The sequence below is a fragment of the Myiozetetes cayanensis genome, unplaced genomic scaffold (assembly GCF_022539395.1).
Source record: "Myiozetetes cayanensis isolate MyiCay16 unplaced genomic scaffold, myiCay2020 scf554, whole genome shotgun sequence".
Classification (NCBI taxonomy): Eukaryota; Metazoa; Chordata; class Aves; order Passeriformes; family Tyrannidae; genus Myiozetetes; species Myiozetetes cayanensis.
The window spans coordinates 1-14,937 of NW_026087803.1; the positions used below are offsets into that span (position 1 = coordinate 1).

General features: G+C 62.0%; 1 protein-coding gene across 1 annotated transcript; it reads left to right on the plus strand.

The window, feature by feature from the left end:
• Positions 1 to 503: 503 nt before the first annotated feature.
• Positions 504 to 9,596, plus strand: LOC126650126 (ataxin-2-like protein; the record flags this gene model as incomplete). Its single annotated transcript, XM_050334595.1, has 8 exons — positions 504 to 706; positions 2,198 to 2,304; positions 2,997 to 3,068; positions 4,021 to 4,051; positions 4,126 to 4,245; positions 5,834 to 5,955; positions 7,231 to 7,322; positions 8,959 to 9,596. Coding segments are annotated over 8 exons (1,033 nt in total), but the record flags the coding sequence as incomplete, so codon positions are not given.
• Between the last annotated feature and the right edge of the window lie 5,341 nt (positions 9,597 to 14,937).

Consider the following 14,937-nt stretch of genomic DNA (forward strand, 5'->3'; position numbering starts at 1 on the left):
AGACCCCCTCAACCCCCCCAAATCTCCCTGGGACCCCCCAAAATCCCCCTCAAATCCCCCCAAAACTCCCTCGACTCCCCCTAACACCCCAAAACCTCCTGGGACCCCCAAAATCCACCCCAGACCCCCCAAAACCCCCCCAGACCCCTCAAACACCCCCAAATTCCCCCCAGGACCCCCAACCCCTCCTCGATCCCCCCCAACACCCCAAACCCCCCCAAAACTCCCCTCGGGACCCCCAAACCCCTCTGATCCCCAAAATCCCCCCAGACCCCTTCAAACCCCCCAAATCCCCCTGGGACCCCCCCAAAACTCCCCCGCGCGCCCCCTCACTCACCATGGCGGCCCCGCCCCTGCCCGGCTCTTCCTCCGGCTGCCGCCGCTTCTCTGGGGGACCCCCAAATCTCCTCTAGCCTCCGGGGACTCCCCCCTTTTTGCTTTTGTCGCTTTTTTTTTGCTTTTTTTGCTTTTTTTGGCTTTTTTTTGCTCTTCCTCCTCCTCAGCCCCGGCCCCCGCTTCCGCTTCCGCCCGGAGTGGGGTGGGAGGAGGAGCGAGCGCCGCTTCCGCTTCCGCTCCCTCCGCGCGGCGCCCCCTGGCGGCCGGGAGGACCCCTCCGTGAACAATGAGCATGCGCAGAACCCGCCACGGGTCGCTTTGCGCGCGGATCCCTCCGCCGCCGTGAGGGGAGGGACTATTTTTTCTCTCGGTGAAATGGGATTTAAAAAAAAACACCCAAAAAAACCAAAATAAAAAATAAAAAAAACAAAAAAAAAACACGGAAAAGGCGGCGCGGTTTTCCAGAGAGGAAAAAAGAAAAAGGGTTGGAAGTTGGGAGGGGGAAAATCGAGGCAGTCGGCGGAAGGATCCACGCGTGGATCCCTCCGCGCCCTGCCTCTCTCCTCTCCCCTCAGGGCCCCGGAGCGGCCTCGGGAGCCCCAAAAGGCCCTGAAATCGCCCCCAAAAAGCCCCGAAATCGCCCCAAAAGAGGCTCCTGAAATGCTCTTCCCCCCGCGGATGCTGAAGCCGCTCCCGGCCTGCCGCTCCTTCTCTCCCTCATGGCTCTCCTGGTGGGGGAGGGCAGCCGAGGGGAGGGCGTGGGGAGGGGCGGCGGAGCCAGGTGAGGGGGAGGGGGCGGTTTTGGGGGCCTGGGGTTGGAGGGGTCGCTGGAGGTTCTTTTGGGGGAAGGGAATTGGGGCTCGTTTGGGGGTCTTGGGGTGATTTGGGGGGGTCCTGGGGTGGGTTTTGGGGGTTCTGGGTGGATTTTTTGGGGGTTTCTGATGGGTTTTGAGGGGGTTCTGGGTGGATTTTGGCGGGGTTTTGGGGGTTTCTGGGTGGGTTTTTGGGGGTCCTGGTTGGATTTGGGGGTCTTGGGTGGGTTTTGGGGGTCTTGGGGTGGATTTTGGGGGTCCTGGTGTGGGTTTTGAGGGGGTCCTGGGGTTCCGTGGGTTTGGGGGATTTTGGGGGTTTCTGGGTGGATTTTGGGGGATTCTGGGGTGGATTTTGGGGGTCCTGGGGGTTGGATTTTGGGGGTCCTGGGTGGGTTTGGGAGGTCCTGGGGTGGATTTTGGGGGATTCTGGGGTGGATTTTTGGGGGTCTTGGTGGTTTTGGGGGTCCTGGTGGATTTTGGGGTCTAGACATCTTGGGGGTTCTGTGTGGCTTTTGGGGGTTTGGGGGTCCTGGGTGGGTTTTGGGGGTCCTGGATGGTTTGGGGGCGGGTTCTGGGTGAATTTGGGGGGTCTTGGCTGGGTTTTGGGGGTTCCTGAGGTGGAGTTTTGGGGGTTCTGGGGTGGTTTTGAGGGGTCCTGGGTGGGTTTTGGGAGGTCCTGGGTGGTTTTGGGGGTGGTTCTGGGTGTGTTTTGGGGGTCTTGAATGAATTTGGGGGTCTTGGGTGGTTCTGGGGTGGATTTGGGAGGGTCCTGGCTGGGTTTTTGGGGGATCCTGGGTGGGTTTGGGGGTGGGATTTGGGACCCTTCGGTCATTCTGGGGTTTGATTTTTTTGGGGGGCTCTGGGGGTCTCCACTCCCCCAAATTTAGAAACCTCCTCCCCTTTAACCCCTCCCCTTTAATCCCCCCTTCCCAAATTTCCCCCAGGTCCCAAGCTCTGAAAGCCCCGAGGAATCCCTCGCTCAAATCCCGCAAGACCTCGTCAAAGCCCTCTCCTGAAAATCCCTCAAAATCCCTCCAAATCCCCCAAAGTCCCTGGGGAGGGGTCAGAGCCTCTGACCCTCCTGGGCCCCCCCAAAAAGGTGTTTGAGGGCGCTTACAACAACTCCAGGATGCTGCACGTGCTGACCGAGGGAGTGGTGAGGGGGGGATTTTTGGGGGTCCTGGGCAGATTTGGGGGTGCTGGGAGGGGTTTGGGGGTCCTGAGGGGGTCTTGGGGAGTTGGGGTCCTGAGGGGAGTTTGGGGGAATTGAGCCTGGGGAGTTTGGGGGTCTTGGGGGATTTTTGGGGTGGTCTTGGGGGATTGGGGGATTTGGGGGGCCTTGGGGATTTGGGGGGGTCCTGGGGGATTTGAGGGGCATTTGGGGGGTCACTGAGGGGTTTAGGGGTCACTGGGGGATTTGGGGGTCATGGGGGTCAGGAGTCACTCAGGGGTCAGGTCACTCTAGGGGGGGTCACTGAGGGGTCAGGGGTCACTGGGGGTCATGGGGGTCATGGGTCACTGGGGGGTCACAGCAGGGTCAGAACTCACAGGGGGGTCCCTGAGAGGTCAAAGGTCATTGGGGGGTCAGAGGTCACTCAGGGGTCACTCTGGGGTCACTCAGGGGGTCCCAGGGGTCACTCTGGGGTCACTCAGGGGGTCTGGGGGGTCAGAGGTCACTCAGGGGTCGCTCAGAGGTCACTCTGGGGTCACTCTGGGGGTCCCCCAGGGCTCCACGGCCGAGGTTCGGGTTTGGGGGTCCCAGGGGGGGTCAGAGGTCACTCAGGGGTCACAGGGGTCACTCAGAGGTCACTCAGGGGTCACTCGGGGGTCACTCTGGGGGTCCCCCAGGGCTCCACGGCCGAGGTTCGGGTTCGCAGCGGCTGCACCTTCGAGGGCATCTTCAGGACCCTCAGTGCCAAGGTGGGAGCTGAGACCCCCAAAAACCCCTCAGTTCACCCCAAAATCACCCCTAAAATTATCCCCTAAATTACCCCAAAATCACCCCCCAAATCATGCCGAAATCACCCCAAAATCACCCCAAAATCACCCCCAAATCATGCTGAAATCACCCTAAAATCACCCCCAAAATCACCTCAAAATTATTCTCAAGATGACTCCCAAAATCACTCCTAAAATCACCCCAAAATCACCTCCTAAAATCACCCCGAAATTACTCCTAAAACTACCCCCAAAATCGTCCCCAAATCACACCCCAAGATCACCCCCAAAATCACCGCAAAGTCACCCCAAAATCATTCTCAAATCACTCCTCAAAATAATAACCTCCAAATCACTCCAAAATCGCCCCTAAAATCACCCCCAAAACCATCCTCCCAAATCACCCCAAAATCACTCCAAAATCACCCCAAAACTGACCTCAAAATCATTCCCAAAGTCACTCCAAATCACTCCTAAAATAACCCCATCAAAATTACCCCAAAAATCACCCTAAAATCACCCCCAAATCAACCTCAAAATCAATGCCAAATGACTCCTAAAATAACTCCCAAATGATCTCTAAAATCACTCCCAAAATCATCTCCCAAAATCACCTCAAATCACCTCCAAATCACCCCAAAATCATCTCCAAATCACCCTGAAATCACCCCAAAATCACCCCTGAATCACTTCCAAATCACTCCAAAATCACTCCCCCCAAATCACCCCAAAATCTCTCATCCCCAAACGCCAAATTTCCACCCCAAAACTCCCCATTCCCCCAAAACCCCTCCCCCACCCCCAAACCCCTCCTCCCCCCAAACCCCTCCCTCCCCCCAAATCCCCTCCCCCAAACCCCCTCCCCCAAACCCCCAAACACCCCAAACCCCCACCCCCCAAATGCCCCTCCCCCAACCTGTGCCCCTCCCCGCAGTTCGAGCTGGCCCTCGACGCCGTCCATCGCCGCCCCTCCCCACCCCGCCCAGCCCCGCCCCCTGGCGATGGGGAGGGGTCCCAGGTGGGGAGGGGGCCGGGGAGGGGTCCTCGCCTCTGCCCCTCCCCCCACGGCGGGAGGAGATCGTGGACACGATGGTGTTCAGGACCCCTGACGTGGTGTTATTGAGGTTCAGGAACGTGGACATGGCCTTTGCCACCCGAGGTGGGGATTTGGGGGGGATTTGGGGGGGTCCTGAGGGGATTTGAGGATCCTTAGATGGGATTTGGGGGGGATTTGGGGGGTTTGGGGTGTTCAGGACCCCTGATGTGGTGTTATTGAGGTTCAGGAACGTGGACATGGCCTTTGCCACACGAGGTGGGGATTTTGGGGGTCCTGGGGGATTTGGGGGGTTTGGGGTGTTCAGGACCCCTGATGTGGTGTTATTGGAGGTTCAGGAACGTGGACATGGCCTTTGCCACCCGAGGTGGGGATTTGGGGGATTTGGGGGATCTGGGATCCTTTAGAGGGGATTTGGGGGTTTGGGGGGATTTGGGGGTTTGGGGTGTTCAGGACCCTGACGTGGTGTTGTTGAGGTTCAGGAACGTGGACATGGCCTTGCCACCCGAGGTGGGGATTTGGGGGATTTGGGGGTCTGGGGATTTGGGGGATTTGGGGGTTTGGGGTGTTCAGGACCCTGACGTGGTGTTATTGAGGTTCAGGAACGTGGACATGGCCTTTGCCACCCGAGGTGGGGATTTTGGGGGTCCTGGGGATTTGGGGGTCCTGGGGGTTGGGATCCTTTAGAGGGGATTTGGGGGATTTGGGGGTTTGGGGTGTTCAGGACCCCTGATGTGGTGTTATTGAGGTTCAGGAACGTGGACATGGCCTTTGCCACCCGAGGTGGGGGCTTTGGGGGATTTGGGGGATTTGGGGGTCCTGGATGGGATTTAGAGGGGTTTGGGATCCTTTAGAGTTTGGGGATTTGGGGGGATTTGGGGGATTTGGGGTGTTCAGGACCCCTGACGTGGTGTTATTGAGGTTCAGGAACGTGGACATGGCCTTTGCCACCCGAGGTGGGGATTTGGGGGGGATTTGGGGGGTCCTGGGGGTCCTCAGGGGGCTTGGGATCCTTTAGAGGGATTTGGGGGATTTGGGGGGTTTGGGGTGTTCCAGGACCCCTGATGTGGTGTTATTGAGGTTCAGGAACTGCGGACATGGCCTTTGCCACTCGAGGTGGGGATTTTGGGGGTCCTGGGGGTCTTGGGGAATTGGGGTTCTTGGTTACTCTGGGACATTCCCATGCGATTTTGGGGGTTTTGGGGCTTTTTTGGGGGGCTTTTGGGACCCCCTGACCCCCTTTCTGCCCCCCCCAGACAAGTTCAGGGACTCGGCCATCGCGGGGTCCCTGCGGCTCAGGGGGCTTGGGGGTCCTGGTTACTCTGGGTGGTTTTGGGGGGTCCCAAATGATTTTTTGGGGTGGTTTTTGGGGTTTTGGCCCTGACCCTGCTCTTGCCCCCCAGACAAGTTCAGGACTCGGCCATCGCGGTCCCTGCGGCTCAGGGGGATTTGGGGGTCCTGATGGCTCAGGGGTTTTGGGGGTCCCAAATGATTTTTGGGGTTTTTGGGGCTTTTTTGGGGTTTTGGGACCCCTGACCCCATTTTTCCCCAGACAAGTTCACGGACTCGGCCATCGCGGTCCCCTGCGGCCTGTGGGGATTTTGGGGGTCCTGGTGGCTCTGGGGAGTTCAGGGGGTTTTGGGGGTCCCGAATGAATTTTTGGGGGTTTTGGGACCCCTTTTTCCCCCCCCAGACAAGTTCACGGACTCGGCCATCGCGGGGTCCCTGCGGCTCAACGGGGAGCACCGGGAGAAGGTTCTGGAACGCTGGGAGGGGGGGGAGGGCAGCGACGACTACGACCTGGAGTCAGACCTGGTAACCTGGGGGGAGCAGGGATGGACCCCAAAAACCCCCTGGGGACCCCAAAATCCACCCCCTTTGGGCAGGGACAGACCCCAAAAACCCCCCTGGGGACCCCAAAATCCACCCCCTAAATTTGTCCTTCCCTCCCAACCCCCCCCCCAGTCCAACGGGGGCTCACAGGGACCCCAAAATCCACTCCCTTTGGCAGGGACAGACCCCAAAAACCCCTGGGGACCCCAAAATCCACCCCCCTGGGCAGGGACAGACCCCAAACCCCTGGGGACCCCAAAATCCACCCCTTTGGGCAGGGACGGACCCCAAAACCCCCTGGGGACCCCAAAATCCACCCCCTAAATTTGTCCTTTCCTCCCAACCCCCACCCAGTCCAACAGGGGCTCACAGGGACCCCAAAATCCACTCCCCTGGGCAGGAACAGACCCGCAAAACCCCTGGGGACCCCAAAATCCACCCCCTAAATTTGTTCTTCCTCCCCAACCCCCCAGTCCAACGGGGGCTCACAGAGACCCCAAAATCCACCCCCTGGGAGGGACAGACCCCAAAAACCCCCCTGGGGACCCCAAAATCCCCAATCTTTCCTCCCCTTTTCCCGAATCGCCCCCAAAAACACCCAAATAACCAAAAAATGCCCCAAAACCACCCCCAAGGCACGCCTGAATCACCCAGAAAGTCACTCCTGAAAATGGCCTCTGATCACCCCAAAAACACCCTAAAAATACCCCAAAAATACCTTGAAAAATAACCCCAAAAACATTTCTAAGGGACGCCCAAATCACCCAGAAAGTCACTCCTGAAAATGGCCTGGAACCACCCCAAAAAATACCCCAAAAACACCCCAAAAACAACACCCAAGTTCTCCCCCGAAACGCCTCCCAGAAATACCCCAAAAATATCCCAAATCCCCCCCAAAACCCCCAAAACCCTCTCAAAACCCCCTGAAATTCCCCAAAATCAGCACTAAAACGTTCCCTCCCAGCCCAATGAGTGGGACCCCAATAATGAGGGGGGGGGCAGGGACAGACCCCAAAAACTCCCCTGGGGGGCTCTCAGAGACCCCCAAATCCAACCCCCCTGGGCAGGGACAGACCCCAAACCCCCCTGGGGAGCTCCCAGAGACCCCAAAATCCACCCCTAAATTTGTCTTTTCCCCCCCAAGTCCAACGGGTGGGACCCCAATAATGAGGGAGGGGACAAGGACAGATCCCAAACTCCCCTGGGGGGCTCTGGGGACCCCAAATTTCCCCCCTAAATCTCTGTTTCCCCCCCAAGTCCAACGGGTGGGACCCCAACGAGATGTTTCGCTTCAACGAGGAGAATTACGGGGTCAAGACCACCTACGACGCCAGCCTGGCCGCCTACACGTGGGCACGGGCGGCTGGGGGATTTGGGGGTGGGAGGGGTTTTGGGGGAGGTGGAAGGGCATTTGGGAGATTTTGGGGTCTGGGGGTTTGGGAGGATTTGGAGGGGTTTGGGGGAAATTTGGGGGATTTTTGGGAGGCTGGGAGGGGGTTTGGGGAAAATTGGGGGCCTAGGAGGGGGTTTGGGGGTCTGCGGGGGTTTGGGGGCTGGGAGGGATTTGGGGGATTTTGGGGGCAGATTTGGAGGGTTTTGGGGGCCTAGGAGGGGATTTGGGGGAAAATTGGGGGGTTTTTGGGGGCCTGGAAGGGGATTTGGGAGGGGGTTTAGGGGCTATTTTGGGGTGTTTTGGGGGTATTTTAGGGGGTTTTAGAGTATTTTCGGGTATTTCAGGGGTATTTTGGGGTGTTTCAAGGGTATTTTAGGGTATTTTGGGGTGTTTTAGCGTGTTTTGGGGGTATTTTGGGGGTGTTTTGGAGCATTTTAGGGGTATTTTGGGGTATTTTAGGCTGTTTTTGGCCGTTCCAGGGTTCCCCTGGCCCGTGAGGACTCGGTTTCGTGGCGGGCTCGGCTGGCCCGGGCGGGTTTAGGGTTATTTTGGGGGTATTTTGTGATGTTTTAGGAGTATTTTAGAGTATTTTGGAGTGTTTTGGGTTGTTTTAGGGGTATTTTGGGGTGTTTTAGGGGTGTTTTAGGGTGTTTCAGGGTGTTTTAGGGCTGTTTTTGGCCGTTTCAGGGTTCCCCTGGCCCGTGAGGACTCCGTTTCGTGGCGGGCCCGGCTGGCCCGGGCGGGTTTAGGGTTATTTTGGGGGTATTTTGGGGTGTTTTAGGGGTATTTTAGGGTGTTTTAGGGGTATTTTGGGGTATTTTGGGGTGTTTTGGGGTGTTTTAGGGGTATTTTGGGGTGTTTTGGGGTGTTTTAGGGCTGTTTTTGGCCGTTCCAGGGTTCCCCTGGCCCGTGAGGACTCGGTTTCGTGGTGGGCTCGGCTGTCTCTGGCGGGTATAGGGTCATTTTGGGGGTATTTTGGGGTGTTTTGGGGTGTTTCAGGGTGTTTTAGGGGTATTTTGGGGTATTTCAGGGGTATTTTAGGGTGTTTCAGAGGTATTTTAGGGTGTTTTTGGCCGTTTCAGGGTTCCCCTGGCCCGGGAGGACTCCGTTTCGTGGCGGGCCCGGCTGGCCCGGGCGGGGTTAGGGTTATTTTGGGGTATTTTGGGGTGTTTTAGGGGTATTTTGGGGTGTTTTAGGGGTATTTTAAGGTGTTTTAGGGGTATTTTGGGGTGTTTAGGGTTGTTTTAGGGGTGTTTTAGGGCTGTTTTTGGCCTTTCCAGGGTTCCCCTGGCCCGGGAGGACTCGGTTTCGTGGCGGGCTCGGCTGGCCCGGGCGGGTTTAGGGTTATTTTGGGGTGTTTTAGGGGTGTTTTAGGGGTATTTTGGGGTGTTTCAGGAGTATTTTAGGGTGTTTTGGGGTGTTTTAGGGCTGTTTTTGGCCTTTCCAGGGTTCCCCTGGCCCGGGAGGACTCGGTTTCGTGGCGGGCCCGCCTGGCCCGGGCGGGTTTAGGGTTATTTTAGGGTTATTTTAGGGTATTTTAGCATGTTTTGGGGTGTTTCAGGGGTATTTTAGGCTGTTTTTGGCCGTTCCAGGGTTCCCCTGGCCCGTGAGGACTCGGTTTCGTGGCGTGCCCGCCTGGCCCGGGCGGCAGCCCTGGCGCGGGAAATCGAGACCTGCCCCTCCCACCGGCTCCGGGCGGCCCTGGAGGAGGAGGAGGAGGGTGGGGAGGGGGAGGAGGAGGGGGGCGTGGTCCCCGCCAGGCCACGCCCCCCGCGCCGGCCACGCCCCCCGCAGCAGCTCCCTCGGGCAGGGACACGCCCCCATCCACAGGCTCCGCCCACAGGTGAGACCCCCCCCCTCAAAAATATCCAGGAATGATCCAAATGCCCCAAAATACCCCCAAATTGCCCCAAAAATGCTCTCAAAAATAGCCCAAAATAACTGGGAATTGTCCTTAAAAACTTCTCTCAAAGTGACCCCAAATCACCCCAAAAACACCCCCAAAATACACCCAAATCACCCAGAAAATCACTCCTGAAAATGGCTTTGAATCACACCCAAAAATACCCCAAACCACCCCAAAACCACCCCAAAAAATACCCCAAAATTACCACCTGAACCCCCCCCAAAACACCCCCAAAAATGCCCCAAAATCACCCCCAAAACCCCCCCTGAACCCCCCTGAAATCACCCCAAAATCAGCACCAAAAACTCTTCCCAAAACTCCCCCCACCCCACCCAAAATCCCCCAAATTGCCCCTCCTCCTCCCTCCCCTCCCCTGACTCCTCTCCCCTCCCCAGGAGAGCAGCCCCTCCCCACAGAGGGGAGGGGTCTGGAGCCAGTTCGCTGCGGCCCCGCCCCCGGGGTGGGGAGGGGCGGGAGGAGGCCAGGCCTGGGGGGCCTCCTGGCCCTGCCCCCACCCAGGGGCCCCGCCTCTCCCACCCCGAGCCAGGGGGCTGAACGGAGGTAAAAATTGGAGGGGGAGGGGCTGGGAATGGGGAGGGGCTGGGAATGGGGGAGGGGCTGGGAATGGTGGGAGGGGCAAATTTGGGGGGAGGGGCTGGGAATGGGGGAGGGGCTGGGAATGGTGGGGAGGGGCAAAATGGTGGGGAGGGTCTGCAAATGGGGGAGGAGCTTGGAATAAGGGAGGGGCTGGAAATTGGGAGGAGGGGCTGGAAATGGTGGGGAGGGGCAAGAATTGGGGAGGGGCTTGGAATAAGGGGAGGGGCTGGAAATGGGGGAGGGGCCTGGAATGGTGGGGAGGGGCAGGAAAATGCGTTTTGTGGGTGGGGAGGGGCTTATGATGGGGGAGGGGCTCTGTAATGGGGAAGGGTCCCTTCACGAGCCTCCTCCCACCCCCAGGCCCCCGGATGTCCCCGAGGCCCAGCGGCCCCTGGGAGGGGAGGGGCAGCTCTGGAGGGAGGGGCTCCGACCCCAGGTGAGAAGAAGGGAGGGGAGGGGGCCTGCAGGAGAGGGGGAGGGGTGGGGAGGGGTCTCTGACCCCTCTGACCCCCCCCTCCTCCCAGGGTCCCGCCTGTTCCCGCCTCGTCCCCTCCCCAAGGCCTCGGACCCCCGGGTGTGGGGAGAGGCCGCCCTCCCCTGCCCCCCTCGCCCCCAAAGCTGCCGCCCTCCCCCGCCCGAGGAGCCGCCCTGCCCCTCCCCACCCCCACGGACCCCCGGAGGCATCAGGAGACCCCAGGAAAGGTGAGGGGAGGGGAGGGGCAGGAAAGAAGGAGGAGGGGGAGGCAGCCCTCCCCATCTCAGGATCTGTCTCTGCCCCTCCCCCAGGAGCGTCCCGGTGGAGCCCCCGAGGAACCGGAACAGGGAGGGGCCGGAAAGGTGGGGAGGGGGCAGGAGTGGGGAGGGGGCAGGAATGGGGAGGGGCCTGGAAAATGTGGGAGGAGGGGTGGGGATGGGGAGGGGACAGGAGAGGGTGGGGAGGGGCTCTGAAGTGGCTGGTGGGCTCTGTGGGTCCGGGTGGGGAGGGCAGCCTTGGGTGGGGTGGGGTCCCTTGAGGGGTCGCTGGGGTGGGGAGGGGCCAATTGTGGGTCCTTTCTGAAGGGTTTTGGGGTGGGGAGGGGCAGGGGCTCAGCTGGGGGGTTGGGGTGGATTTTGGGTGAATTCTGGGTGGTTTGGGGTCTCTGGCCCTCCTCCCCCTCCCCAGGTCCCCCGCTGCTCCCCGGAGCCGCCCCTGCCCCTCCCACACGGCCCCTCCCCAGCGTGACAAAGGGGAGGGGCCGGGAGGGAGGCCGAGACCCCGGGGAGCCCCGGAGTGGGGAGGGGAAGGACGAGGGCCCGTGTCTGAGTGAGTGGGAGAGGGCCAGGGTGGGGAGGGGCCAATTTGGGGTGGGGAGGGGCCAATTTGAGGTGGGGAGGGACCAATTTGGGGGTGGGGAGGGCTGTTTTGAGAGTGGGGAGGGGCCAATTTGTGGTGGGGAGGGGCTGGTTTGGAGGGTGGGGAGGGGCCAATTTGGGGGGTGGGGAGGGACCAATTTGTGTTGTGGGGAGGGGCCAATCCCTGGTGGTTTTTTGGAGTGGGGAAGATTTTTTAAAGCCAATCTTTGGGGGAGGGGAAGGGCGTGGCCCTGCCCCTCCCCACCCCGTGCCTGCCCCCCCCCCAGGCAGGTGAAGCGCTCGACCCTCAACCCCCACGCCAAGAGTTCAGCCCCCAGCGGCCCCTGGTGAGGGGAGGGGCTAGAATGAGGGGGAGGGGCTTAACGAGGGAGGAGGGGCTTAAAAGGGGGGCTTAAAAAGGGAGGGGGCTTAAAAAAGGAGGAGGGGGCTTAAAAAGGGGGAGGGGCTTAATAAGAGGAGGGGCTTAAAAAGGGGGAGGGGCTTAAAAAGGGGCAAGGGGCTTAAAAGGGAGGGGCTTAAGGAGGGAGGGCCTTAAAAAGAAGGAGGAGGCTTAAAAAGGGGGAGAGGCTTAAAAAGGGGAGGGGCTTAAAAAGGGAGAGGCTTAACAAGGAGGGGAGGGGCTTAAAAAGGGGAGGGGCTTATGGAGGGGAGGAGCTTACAAAGGGGAGGGGCTTAAGAAGAGGAGGGTCTTAAAAAGGGGGAGGGCTTAAGGAGGGGAGGGGCTTAAAAGGGGAGGACTAAAGGGGGGCGTGGTCTGAGGGTTCCCACCCCCATTTTGACCTCTCTTCCCCTCCCCTCCCCAGGCCAAGGCCCCTCCGGTGCCCCCTCCCCTCCCCGCCCCTCCCCACGCTGGGGTGCTGCCGGCAGGGGAGGGGCGGGGGAGGGGCAGGGCTGTACCGGCCCCTCCCCAGCCCCTCCCCCGGCCCCTCCCCCTTACATCTCCTACATCCCCAACTCCACGTGGGCCCCGCCCCCGTCCAGGTAGGACACGCCCCCCTCCCCACCCTCGCCCCTCCCCACCCAAAGAAATATAAGGGGGAGGAGGGGCAGGGCCAAACTGAGCGTGGCCCCTCCCCCTCCCTCCCCTCCCCGCAGGCCCCGCAGCTCTTCCCGTTTCCCGTTTCCGGCTCTGCTTCCGGAAAGTTCCGAGGCCAAAGGTCGGTGGTGACCCCTCCCCACCCCACAGGATTCGAGAACCCTCCCCCCACCCACAGGACCCACTGCCCCTCCCCCACCCCCAGGACCCGCTGCCCCTCCCCCACCCACAGGCTCCGCTGCCCCTCCCCACCCCCAAACCCGCTGCCCCTCCCCCACCTCACAAACCCACAGCCCCTCCCCACCCCCAGGACCCGCTACCCCTCCCCCCACCCCAGACTTGCTGCCCCTCCCCACCCCAGAATCCACTGCCCCTCCCCACCTCTCAAATCTTTCTGCCCCTTCCCCCACTCTTTGGGGGGTTTGGAGTCTCCTTTCTCACCCCTCCCCCTCCCCTCCCCTCCCTCTCTCTCTCCAGGCTCGCCCCTCCCCCGGACGGACCAGCACCCCCAGCTCGGCCCCTCCCCTGCTCGTGGCCGCCCCTCCCCCCTACTCCTCCTACATCTCCTACGGCCCCTCCCAGTTCGGGGGCAGCCCCGCCCCCTCGTGCCGCCCCTCCCCACTACGCCTCCCAGGTACCCGGGGAGGGATGGGGGTGGAATGGGGTGGGGAGGGGTGTGGGGTGGGGAGAGGCTGAATGGATTGGGAGGGCTCAGGGAAGAGTAGGGGTGGGGAGGGGCTGGAGAAGGGGATGGGGAGGGCCTTATTTGGGAGGAGCTTAATTGGGGAGGGGCTTAATTTGGGAGGGGCTTAGTGGGGAGGGGCTTGGTGGGGAGGGTGCTCGATGTGGGGGTGGGGGGACACGGTGGGGGGAGGGGCAGTGGTGGTTGTGCCTTCTGAGGGGGAGGGGAGCTGAGAGAAGGGGAGGGGCGAAGCCCCATGGGGAGGGATTGCTGACCCCATGAGGGGAGGGGTCAGTGCTGACCCCATGGGGGAGGAGGGTCAATGCTGACCCCATGGGAGAGGGTCAGTGCTGACCCCATGGGGGGAGGGTCAATGCTGACCCCATGGGGGAGGGTCGGTGCTGACCCCGCCCCTCCCCCCGCCCCTCCCCCAGCCCGTGTTCGCTCCCGATGCTCCCGGGAGCCCCGCCTGCTGCCCTCGGGCAGCCACCCTCCCCACCCTGGTGGGCTCGGCCGCCCCTCCCCTTCGCCCCTCCCCCGCCGGACCAGGCCCCTCCCCGCCGCAGACGCTCTACGGTGAGAGCGCCCCTCCCCACCCCCAATTTTGGGGCATTCCCCTCACAGGGGGCTCCCAGTTCAGGGGGTCTCCCCATCCGGGGGTCTCCCAGTTCAGGGGGTCTCCCCATTTGGGGGCTCTCTCCCTCCCCTGCCCCCGCTGACGCCGCCCCTCCCCACAGCCGCCGTGCACCAGCCCTTCCCCCTGCTGCCCCCCGACCCCGACGGGCTCCAACCCCTCGACGGCGTCCCCGGCCCAGGTAACGCTGGGGGGTGCGGGGAGGGCGGGCCGGCCCTCCCCTGCCCTGACCCCTCCTCTCCCGTTCTCTGTTGCAGCACCAGGGGCTCCTCCCGCCCCTCCCCCCAGCCCGGGCTCTTCCTGGGGCGCCGGCCCCTCCTCGCCCCTCCCCGCCGCGCCCGCCCTCCCCCTCCCCCGCCGCCGCCGCCGCCCTCTCCCCAGGGCGCTCCCCGGCGCCCCTCCCCAGGGCGGCTTCGGGCCGCCCCTCCCCCAGCCTCCCAGCCCCCCGCCCGGCGCCGCCTCCCTCCCCGCGGCCGTGTTCGCTCTGCACTCCCACCCCACCCCAGCACCACGGATACGGCGTCTCACAGGTGGGGAGGGGCCGTGAGGGAGGGGCCGAGGGGCCAGGGAATGGGGAGGGGTGGCGGAGGAGGAGGGGTTAAAAGTTGGGGAGGGGCAGCGGGAGTGGAGACTGTGGGGTGCTTGTGGTGGGGGAGGGGCTGAGGGGGAGGGGATGGGGTTGGAAAGGGTGGGGAGGGTGGGAAATGGGGAAGGTGGGGGGAGGGGCAGGGGAGGAAATGGGGGGAGAACAGGGGGTGGGGAGGGGCAGAGGAGCAAGGGGGTTCCGAGGGGTGGGGAGGGGCTGTGGATTTGGGAAGGGAACCAAATTGGGGGGAGGGGCCGACAGGACCCTCCCAGGGTCACCCTGAGGTCACTGACCCTGCCCCTCCCCCAGGCCCACGTGCAGACGGGGTCCCGCCCCCACCCCGGCGCCGCCCATCCCCCAGGTGATGCTGCTCCACCCCCTCCCCACAGGGACCCCCAGGGGCCCCCAGAGTGGGGTGGGGGTGGGGCCCTGCCGGCCTCGAGCCCCTCCCCTACGGATACATCGGGCACCCCCAGGTGAGGGGAGGGGCACTGGGGAGCTCCTGAGGGGGCTCGGGGGCACTCGTGGCTCTGACCCCTCCCCTCTCTCCCTCCCCAGTTCAGTCCCAGCAGCTCCAGTTCCACCCCCTGGGAACTGACCCTCCCCACCCTGAGGGGGCTGGAGACCCCGGACCCCCGAAACGGGGGTGGGACCCCAGGAGGGCCCTCCCCCTCCTACAGCTCCTCTTGTTGGGGGAGGGGCAGGGCCTGCCCTCCCCCATTTTGTATTATTTATGGTGGGGGAGGGGCCGGGGCAGTCACTTTGGGGGAAAGAAAA